The sequence below is a fragment of the Gasterosteus aculeatus genome, chromosome 12, assembly GCF_964276395.1.
Source record: "Gasterosteus aculeatus chromosome 12, fGasAcu3.hap1.1, whole genome shotgun sequence".
In the NCBI taxonomy this organism is placed as follows: domain Eukaryota; kingdom Metazoa; phylum Chordata; class Actinopteri; order Perciformes; family Gasterosteidae; genus Gasterosteus; species Gasterosteus aculeatus.
Window position 1 is genome coordinate 2,556,264 of NC_135700.1, and position 11,482 is coordinate 2,567,745.

Here is an 11,482-nt window from a genome sequence, read left to right on the forward strand (position 1 = left end):
CACCCTATTGATGTCGTTTGTCCCTGTCCATGCGATGTTGTGCGAACCAAAGCAACGTTAAAAACGTCAATGATCTTCTTCACTCTTACTTTGTACTTGAGGCCTTTTGTGAGATTCTGTGGCAGTGGGAGCACTTGTTGGTCTCTGATTGGTGAAGCCGCTGCAGCCGCAAGGCACTGATTGTAGGGTCACAGACCAGAATACAGCGCAGATGAACATGATTCAGACTACAGCACTGGGTTGCACTGAAGCCTTCATGTTTTTCCTTCCGTACAATGTGCACTGCTATACAAATAGGATGGTGATTGCTTAGCGTACGGGCGGCATTGCAAAAGGTGCAAATCCCCCAAATGATACACAGTGACAATCAATGAGCCAATGAGTTATCTTTTCTTTTTAGTTCGGATGTCACAAAAATGTGACGATCATGATCATCATGACTAACCCAATAAAATTAAAAGAGTAAATCCCATTACCATTTCCATTACCAGATTGTTTACTAAAAAAACGGATCTAGCTTGAACGCATGAAAACACAACTCAATGCCACCTCTGTACAATAATGGACAGTTTTTTATTTCCTTTGCTGCTACTAGCCAACGTTAAGCTTCGATGATTTTCAATGATTGGTCGCAATCAGAGAATACACTATAGTAAGGCTGGGCGGTATGGCCAAAAATTCTCATCACGGTATTTAGAAAGATTCTGACGGTATCCCGGTATGTGACGGTATTGATTATTCAAGTAAACACATTGATTCTGAAAAGGACCGTAGGCAAACTCGCTTGCAACTGGCTGGCTCGTTAGCGTTTTAGCTCGTTAGCATGTTAGCTTGCTCGCTTGGTGGGGCTGCTTTTAATTCTTTAAAAGAGCAACGTCAGTCATGGCGTAACGCCGGTGTGAACGGTACGTGAGACATTCATACCGTATGGAAAACTATGGGTACAGCCCTACACTATAGTACCAGCCACTCCGCTGTATCACAAGTACAGTGAACTCCAGGGGTTATAAAGTCAGTAGTTTGAGAATACTGTTAAAGATAGACCTATCTGTGTGCCGATACAAGATAAAGTCCTATAAGTCTTCGGACTAATGTTGAAAAGGACAATAAATGCCTGAAGACAGAGCACTGATCTACACAACTAGTACCACCTGTAAAACAACTGTCTTTTTTACATTAGTGGCATTTCTTTTAAATAGCTCCATGATAAAAAAGTGTTGTTTGGTTAGTCTGGAGGTTTCAGCTAGTTCCTTCAAACTATTGGAATATTACCATGATATAACATGAGAGAGGATGGGATATACAAGAGATTTGTCAACATGGCTCATTCAGTTCTGATTGAATTTCTACCTTTTGGGAGCCTTTGACCTTTAACCCTTCCCTTTTGTTTGTTCTTTACTGCACAATTTTGGTCATTCCTTTGCCGTTATTTGTCCCACCCTTCATTGAGACCACGACTGACCCCTACTCTTCCTACCTTCCACCCCCCGTCCTCACCTACACCTGCAGTGCCCTCTCTCACACACACACACACGCACACACGCACACACGCACACAACCACCCTCTGATCTGTAGCTCAGGTTACAGCTCTGTAGCAATCCAGTCTAAATAATATAGCAGTGATGAATGGCAGGGCCAGATTCATATCCATCAACAGACTGTTTTTTTTAAGGAACATCCATCTTCTATAAGGCCTCCCTTTGAAAACGGGGAGAAGTGAAGAGAGAGAAAAAGACTGCACCGCTGCAACCCGTGGGAGAACCCTGGTGCGTACGCGTTAGACACTGTGACTGATACACGCCTGCGAGCAACCCCCCAGACACACACGCTTGGGGGGGGGGGGGGGGGAGAGAGAGAGAGAGAGAGACACGGACTGTTATTGACACGATAAACACAAAACAAGCTCCTTTGCGGGGAGATTAATTGAGCCATGATTCACAATCTATACTTACATATCACATCATTTACGATGAGAGTAACTGCGTGTAAAATGCAGTTTTAAAGTCGCCATATAATAGTATATTCTGTATATCGCAAGCAGACACTCTGTTTTCTTCCCCCGGCGGCCGGGACGTGGAGAGCAGGGCCAACACATTTGGGAAACTATACAACCAATTTCTCCTTCTTCTACACATTCACACGTTCAACACCAGTAATCCCCCCATCTCTCCCTCTGTTTTTCTCCCGCGCTGCTGTCCCTCCTCCCTCCCTCCCCCTGCAGAGGTGGACTTCAGACACACGGGGGGACTGTCCTACACACTAAAACACAGAGACATATGTGGGCTTGTAAACACGCACACACACACGCACACGCACACACATACGCGTGAGGGCTCTGGCAAGGCCCCGTTTGATAAATGACACACGTCATTGTGTCAGGAGAGAAGGGTGGGTCTGTGATGTATGGAGTGGACGGTGAGAGGGGGGAAATCGACTGTTTGGCAGTGAGACGCCGCACCCCCCCTCCCCCCCCCCCACCCCCCTCTGCACCACCCCCCAACCCTTTTTGGTTACCGGAAAACCTTTGAAAACAAATCCACGCGTTAACGCATTAACTCGCAAACAAATCATTTTTCTCCTTCTCCACGTGCCACCTTTTTGATCTTTTGCATTCCCTGGCTGAGTTACACAGAGGGAGAGAGAGTTCATGGAGGAAACAGAGGAGGAAAAAGGGGAGAGAATGGGCTGCTGGAGGAGGAGAGCTGTGAGGAAAGGGCGGGGGGGGGAAGGGGAGGGCCCTAACGATATCAATCACAGTCCCGTTTGCAACAGAGATACCAGCATTTCAAATAAAACAGCCAAAGCTAGACAAATAGCCTGAACATGGGGCTGTAACCTGAGCCCCCTCCAGCAGCACCCCCAAACTCCTCATAACGTGAAAAACACAGAGAGCATTCGGCTGTTTCCTTTCTCTCCCCCCTTTTTTCCTCCCCTCATCGACAATCTCTCTCCTGCCTTTTCTCTCGTTGTCGCTAGCAGGCGAGGTGGCTGACATCTGCAGAGTGCATTTAAAGAGGAGAAAAAATGTGTCAGAGGGGTGTGATGCACTCTTTTGCACGCATGCACACCAATAGACACACACACACACACACTCGGGGGCCCCCCCCTCGCTCGGTTTCATTAGCTCACTGGCAGGGTGGCACTTCTCAAGCTCATTACTGAGGAAGGATTTATGGCGCGGCAGCCAGTGGCGGAGAAAAGGCATCTGTCAATAATTGCAGGGAGCAGCAACTCCCATCTCCACCAGCTTTGAAATCTCATTAGGTATGCAGTTATCAGGCATAAAGATCAAAAACATTACTCAGCTCCGACAGAAACCGACCAAGAAACATTAATTAGCAACAGGCCCTCGCAGTAGAAAATAAAACAGCCTTCCTTCTCACTCCTCTCATCTCTCTTTTTTTTGCTCTTTGGCACGTTGACCGTCTTCCTTCCTTTCTCTCTCTCTCTCTCTCTCTCTCTCTCTGTCTCTCTCTCTCTCTCACCTGCCTCCTATCAGGGAGCGGGTGAGTACGCCACTTCTTGCGTATCCGCGCTTTTGCATCGGACGAATTTGGTGGGCTAAAAGAACACGTGCTACGCCATAGAGGGCGAGGATAATTCCCCCATACGAAAAGGAGGGCCGAGGCTTGTTGGACTTTTCTTTGGCAGTGACTGAGTGTGTGTGTGTGTGTGTGTGTGTGTGTGTGTGTGTGTGTGTGTGTGTGTGTGTGAAGAGAGCAGAGGAAGGCGCTGTCAGCTGAGAAGGATGTCAGCCCGGGCTGGCCCTGATTACCGGGGCCTCAGACGGGGTCTTCACTGGCTCCCCTGCCTTTCATCACAGCCACCGTCTCTCACACGCACGCACGCACACACACACACACACACAAGACTGATGGCTGCCAGTCTCGCCTATAGGTTCAGCCAAAGCCTCCGTGGGAAAAGGGAAGCGGGGAGGCTCTGATTGTGCGAGCGTACGCACAACCACACACGGACATACACACACTTTGCAACATAAAGGCGACCCCCACTGAGGGTAAGAAGAAACCCAGACCTGGAGCTGAGCCCAGATGACACTCAAAAGATGCACACACACCGACACACACTACATGCTGTCTGTTGAACACGTCCGGCAGTGTAACTGCCTGTAGTTGCGATAAAAATAACCATAAACAGGAGCCAGTTGTCTTGTTGGAGACAGCGCTGACTACTGCTGACGAGTTTCTCTGGAAAAGGAGGCAAATGACTGAAACCAAAGGGTCATGGGTGTCGTGGTGAGCGTGACGTGGGCAGACCACCCCGCTGACAAGTGTTCCATAACGCAGCAGGTCTGGTCCAGAGGTTCCTATAGGGTCGCAGTGAATGCACATATATCTGCTTTGTGTCATCACAGGATGTGTGTGTGTGTGTGTGTGTGTGTGTGTGTGTGTGTGTGTGTGTGTGTGTGTGTGCAGAGATCACTCCATTTCCGGTTTTAGCCGTTTTTTCCCAGGGTGCCTCAGTGTGGGTCCAGCAGCTAAATCAGACCTCACAGCGAGGGGCTGCTGGTTGGATCAGGACCAAACAACCTTTTACATCCCTTTTATTATAAGCACGTTCAAATACTTTTACATGCTTTAACGATTCCTTGTAAAATACAAACAAAGGCCGTGAACATTATTATTTTTTTACATACAAAACAAATACTGTACCTCCACATGGGGCCAAAATACACATTTTGTTATCTCTATAATATTAAATTGTTTTCCAATATTTATTTGACCTATTCTTGTTTTTAATCTTATTCGGCTAATTATTATTTATTGCACATTTGCCGTTTGTGGTCTGCCACACTGCCTGACACATGTGACAAATAATACCTTTATTTGCCATCATTGAAAATATCATGGAAATTAAATGTGTTATTTGTTCTCTGTTTAATTTTGAAGACGTCCTTTGAAATAAAGACAACAATGACCAAAAAAAGATATCGTGGCAAATCCTTGAGTATCTTGGCCTGAGAGTATCTGTCCTGTGCTCTGTAACCTCTCACGCTCGCTCTGCACACGCCCCTCTACAAACACAACCCATCGCTCTGTGCTCACAGCAAAAGGAGAACAGGGAGGAGATGGGGCGGGAGGGAGAAGAATGGGAGGAGGGGGGAAGAAAAGAAATGAGGAAAGGATGCAGCCTTGTGAGCCAATTTAAGAAATAACTGCTGATGCATCAGCTATTGACTGTTTGAGCGCTTGTGATAACGCTCAAGGCAAAACTGGGAGCGAAATGACAGCATCAACTGCCTGCAATAAAGTGCAGCGCGCCCGACCAAGAGAGCTCTAATTGACAGCTGTCAACCTAATGGGAGCCATGAAGGAAGATTCTGGGAGAGGGAGGAAAAGAAACAGTGTTTATAAACCATCAGCCACTTATCCTCAAAAAAGGGAAGGGAGGTGTGGGGGGGGGGGGGTTGAGCCGTGTCTCCCCTCCCTCTTCCTCTCCGTCTATGATTGTCGTTTGACTACTCGCTCGCGATTTCATTCGCCAATGCTTTTTCCTGCCGTTGCACGTAACCCTTTTTTCCCCTACAATCTCATTACCTCTCTGTCTTTGGCCGCGTGATAGAATATTTCACTATGCAACACTTTCTCTCTTTTCTCCGTCTCTCGTTTCATTGTGGCGCAGCGTTGTTTGGAGCAGGAGAAAAGCAGAGGAGGGCCAGAACTAATCACAGTGTCAGTTAGCTGCCTGGGAAAGACTCACTCTGCACGAGGGGGGTGCGGGGGAGCGGGGGCCGCGTCCCAAGAGCGTTGGAATCAAGGGAGGGTTCAGGCTTGTGAGGGCAGATTTGGGATTGGTGACGACTTACACCGACCACGTTAGCAGGCTAAATGGGTTTCAAAGCAACCGTACAAACTACTTGAAAAAGCAAAAAAATATTCGTAAAAAAATTGGTGATTACGACTTTTCCATGGAAACTGATTCTTAAAACAACGAAAGTCTGCAGCAGCTTAATTGCCATTGTTGATGACAACAACGTAAAGGGCATGCATCCTCTAAATATACCATATAATACTATTTGATCATTCCTGAGACTACATTGTTGCTAATAGTGGCATGAAGAAAGGGCTGCGTGAACGCTGTTGTTTTTAAAGAATCCTTTGTCACCCTCTTAATCATTAACGCAATTATCAAGATATTTGAAACAAGGTTAATGGGCTTTATTATGTTGCCATGTTTCATTACGGATGGACACACGGTGCCAGAATATTATTATCATTTGTCTCTCACAAACATCAGCTCTCATGTAACGTGTGTCCTTGAACCGCAAAATGCCATTCACATTTAGACAGTGTGTGTGTGTGTGTTCGCCTGCGTGGTGAGTACGTGCGAGTGTGCCTCGCTCCCTCCTGTGAGTGTGTGTGTGTGCGTGTGTGTGAGTGAGTATATTTAAATGGGCCACTGCATCTCGACTTAGATCCACCGCGAGTGCAACGTTAACACACATCAAGCATGATTAATCTCTCGCTCTCATCTACAATCAATCACAGACACACGCGGAGAGGCAGCGAAATCCCAGAAATCAGCTGCGTTTCCCTCCTCGGCTGCTATCTATCCCCGGTTGGACAGAACCAGATCTGTCTTGATGTTAATATTTACATAAATCATGCTTAGCCTCTTTGGACACCACGCTGATGATCGGTGGAAAAAAATCAACGCTGGGGGTTGAAAAATCCTCCCGCTCGGGGAAAGTGTCATTGAGTAGCTAATAATGACCGGTGTCAACGTCATCAATCTGCAGAAGGGGGCTCTCAGGAGAACAATGCACACACACACACACACTCACACACACACTATGTTATGTTAACACCATGCAGCTGCTCCTGCATCCTTCGTTTCAAATGACCCAAACAGAAACAATAGATGTGCAGTTGCACATGTGAGGATGTAGGATTTTGGAGTTGTAAAAAAACAGCCACACAGGTGAACAAATACACTGGACGGGGAAGCTTCCTGTCCCTTAACAATGATCTGTTTTGTCTTGCCCTCTGAAGTGCACGGACAAAAAGCTTGCCGCTCGCCTGAGCTTTGTCCTTTTTCTTCTGATCAAATAAACACCCTTTGGTCTGAAACGTTGGCGTAGGTGGACGAGCCGGCGTGGGCTTGCGTAAGACCTTCTGCCTCAACAATCCTCAATGCTAATTATAGGAGTGACCTGCGTTGGCGTCCCACCCGGGCCAGGTGACGGATCGCGCTCAAACAAAGGCAACGCCATCCAAAGCCTTCACCTGTTATGCCGCGAAAAAAAGGGGGGGAGGTGGGGGGCGGGGGCAAATGAGGACAGTGTAAGATCAAGTTGATTACATCCAACTACGCCATGGACCCTAATTGGCGAGCGTGACAGTGTGCTGAGCTTGTCATCTCCAATCATTAGGCCCGTCAAGAGATCCATCAGATGCTCCGGCTAATTAGGAGAACGCTAATGAAGCTGGCAAAACAACTCCTCTTTTCAGACGGCTGAATGCACACCGTTGGAAGTGTGTTGGCGCGTGTGTGTGTTTGCGCTTGGAGGTTCGCAGAGACGAGGGGAATGTACGGGGACCACTACACAGGAAGGGTGGAGACGGACGTGTGACGTAGAATAAGTGGCTTACGTCTTTCTGCTTGTGCCCTACAGAGAGCTGGCGGTGTGTGACGCCATGTTGGAGTGCGTCTAAGCATGCCGACCAATTACGACCACATGAGAGACTCCAACTAAGCAGATCTAAAAGGAATGCCGCTTGGTAAACACGCTGACCTTTAACTAGATTTACGGCTTCATGTTGGTTTTAGCAAATTTAATGGTTGAGTAAATCAGCGAAGCCCGGCGTGATCTGTCTGCCATCTTTGACCGCAAAACCCCAGAGGTTAGCTTCGTTTTTATGGGTGCCGGATAGAAAGAACCAGTGACATAAAGAGAATGAAAAAAAAAAAAAACGGGTTGGGCTCTGCCCCCACCTCCCCACGCGAGTTCCTAATCAAGGCCTATCATTTGCCATTCTCCCATAACTCTTGCCATCACTACGGCGCAATCAATTTGTCATCACTCTTTGTGTGCCATGCAGTTCCCCTCAACCTTATAACTTGCAGCTGCGAGCGCGGGAGGGAGGGACCGAGGGAGAGTGTTGGGGATGTGGGGAGGAGGAGGAGGAACGGAGGGTAAGAAAGATACAAAAAAGAAAACAGGAATCTGCCAATATTCTAAAGTGAAACTTCTCCTTTGCTCGCATCAAGGAAATAAATGCCTCGCTTTCTCTGGCTTCGCCCACTGCCGGAGCACTCGCCCGCTCATTCCGGCTGAATGAAAAGTCGTCTCGCTGTGCATCAATCCATCCATCCGTTCGTCCCTCCGTCTGTCCGTCAACCCATTCCTTTACCCCCACCCATTGTGTCCATTAGGGCTAAAGCATTTTGATCAAGTAGGGCCCTGGGCTGAGAATACATAACACTCTCTCTCTCTCTCTCTCTCTCTCTCTCTCAGTGTGTGTAGTGTGTATGTGTGTGTGCCTGCTTCTGATTGACCATTAGGGCCATTGATGAATGTGGCTGTCAGAGGGCAGACAATTAAATCAAATATGAAACAAAGTCTCTCTGACGGGCGGGCCCTCCTGATTGAGCAAAGCAGTCTCCCTTCCACGATTAGGTGTGTGTGTGCGGCGAGAAGTATCTCATGCTTGTTTATATGCACTCTGAAATCATGGCAGCATGTCCTCCCAGCATGCACCGCCGCATGCACCGCCGCATGCACCGCCGCATGCCAGTAATTACGTGCGTGTGCCCGTTCAGCTGTGGGCGCATTCGAAGACCCGGTTGGCTTGAGAGTGAAAACAAAGTTGCAAAATGAGTGTGCTTTAGGTAAAAAGAGATGCTGTACATGAAACATTACTAATTCCCTGTAATAAACAGGAATTGTAATTAAGTGTTCCAACACCACGTTTGCTGCAGTCACACATTTAGTTGGAAAATGGCTCAAATTCGAGCTTGAGCGCAAATTACCGGCATCGTAAATGATCTGATGAGACTTCCTTGTCCTCAACGGGCAACATAAAATAAATGCCGAGAGCAGTTCATTATCCTCGCCAAGTCTGAAGAGAGGGGGGAGGAGGGCGTGAGTGTTGGGGGGGGGGGGTAAGAAATCAAAGCTAATAAAAATGTGTGGGGGATACATACAACAACAAAAAACGCAATTAAATGACGGTGTTAATGGCGAGAACTTTGTGAGGGCCAGACGTGACTTCAGCAGGCAAGGGAGGGAGGGAGGCAGAGCCAGGAGGTGGAAGGGGGAGGGAGGGAGGGAGGGAGGGGTGATTTATTGACACTTATCGGGAATGAACAGATCAAAGGCTCGGTCAGACGACAGGCAATCAATCAAGTGTCCAATCAAAGATGGCAATTGTCCATTAAAGCTCTCTTCCACTATGCACTCACCCCTCCAGGGATGTGAATAATCTTTAGACGTGGAGGAAAGTATTCTTTTTTTCCCCAGAAACCAAAAGGGGAAATAAGAGAAAGAAAACGGGCCGGGACCGTGAGGATAAAAAACAAGGATGCTCATCAACTCAGAGAAGTTGCTATTTTTCAGTTTCAAAGTGATAGAAGGTACCGACCAGGGAGCAGGAACAAAAAGTCCCTGAAGCCCAACGTTGTGAAGCAGAACGCCGTCCCAAAAGTTTCAGAAGGTGACGGTGTACCGGCATCACCGGGAGACAGTCAAACACAGACCAGACTAAGGGATGACAGAACGCTACTGATCACACGCGTCCGCTTCCCCGTACTCTGTTTGGACTGTTTTAGAGTTTAACACGACTGAAGACATCAGAAAGCGTCAGAGGCCTCGGCGACAGCCAGCTGACCCCTACGGGCCCCCCCCCGACCCCCACACACATCCTCGCTTCCACCCTGAAACTGTACTAAGAGAAGGAGGCGCCGCGAAGAAGGGGAAAACAGAAAAAGAGACGCCGTGAACGATCAAGTTCTCTGAGGCAAAACACTCTTATCTTGGATTAGTGAAATCGCTATGCCAAGGCTGACCTTTGACCCTTAATTCAGATGCAATAAGATAACTACCATAACTACCGGTTGGTTTTAAAAAGTCCAAACCGTTTTTTTTCCTGACAAAAATGAAGAAATATTGAACAAGTAGAACAATAAAAAATATTCTCCGTATCAGTTAACGTTGCTCTCATCAGGAAAAAACAGCCCCGGTTCTTTTAAGCCTGGCGTGTCCGGTTCAGTCGGACCACGGCAGTTCAAAACCCACCCAGACTCAATTCACAGCAACGCACAATAGAATATTTCATTTTTACTAATATACTACTTAAGTAGCTGGACACCTGCATATGTTCGACATTTGACTCAAAAAATGAGAGACGAATAATTTATTTCTGTTGAACGATTGATCAACTCAACGCAAGGAAACGACTTTGTTTACCAACACTTCAAAACAAAGTTTAAGGTCTTTCTGTCAACAACGGACTATGAGTAAACACAGAGGTATGGGCTGATATTAGACTTCCACTGATAACAACGTGAGGAATCAAGAAAGGAATTATAGAGATATGTCTACTATTTTAGGGCAAAATAAAAGTTGTGTTCAGAGGGAGGTTTGTGGGGAGGGGGGGGGGGGGGGGGGGGGGTGTCAAAACAGAGAGAGGGTGAGAGAGAAAGGTCAAATGCATGGGAGCCAAAGCCGGTCCGTACCTGCTGCGCGCCGAGGCGCCTCCTGCTTCCTCCGCGGCATGTCGGCTTCGGGGGCCCGGCAGGGCGCTCCTCTCTGGCCCCGCTGACTCGATGCTCCCCGGAGGTATCCGCGGAGCTTTGATACAATCCCCCCCCTCCTCACCCCCAACCACCCACCCCGGATGCGCTGTCAGGGCTCCGACATAGATCGGGGTGTGTGTTTGTAAGGAGGAGGGTGGTGTGCAGTTTGTTATAAAAGAAAAAGTAATTTAAAAAAAAAGAATCAAAATAGAGATCGGTGGGTATTTAGCGCGACTCCTCCGGTTGGCGGCCCCTCTCCGTCGGTCGCTCTCCTGACCCGCTCCACGCCGCGACTTGGATGGAGGCGGAGGAGAGCAGGAACAGAGGGAAGGGGGGCGAGTGGGGGGGGGACTTCTCCGTAAAAAAAAATTGAAGGTTTTTTTTTGTTAATTCTCTTAAATAAAGCGCCTCGTGTCTCCGTGCGATCCCGTCTACTTGGCGTCGGAGGCTGCAACAGGCTCGAAGCTTGAAGGGGGGAGAAGGGGGGGGGGGAGAAAAACCAAAACGATCGCGTCAGTCAAAAAGAAGAAACAAGAAAAGTCCGCCAAACAAGGGGACGGCGTCAAATCAAAGAGCTGCCACAAGTGAAGCCTGCGCCTCCTTCTGCGGTCCAACCTCTCCGCCGCTGATCGGCGTCACGTCGCTCCTTGTCTATCTCACCCCTTTCCCTCCCTCTCTCTCTCTCTCTCTCTCTCTGACTCTCTTTCCCCTCTGTCTCTCTGTCAT

At 48.1% G+C, this 11,482-nt stretch overlaps 1 protein-coding gene across 2 annotated transcripts in view; it reads right to left on the reverse strand.

Moving 5' to 3' along the window:
• The window catches only part of tshz3b (teashirt zinc finger homeobox 3b), a 37,262-nt gene that overhangs the window by 22,238 nt on the left and 3,542 nt on the right, over positions 1–11,482 (reverse strand). For both annotated transcript variants that reach the window (XM_078085266.1, XM_078085265.1), the window contains exon 2: positions 10,697–11,221. In XM_078085266.1, coding sequence (XP_077941392.1) covers positions 10,697–10,736 — 40 coding nt within the window. In that variant the 5' untranslated portion in view covers positions 10,737–11,221. The remainder of the gene's footprint in view (positions 1–10,696; positions 11,222–11,482) is intronic.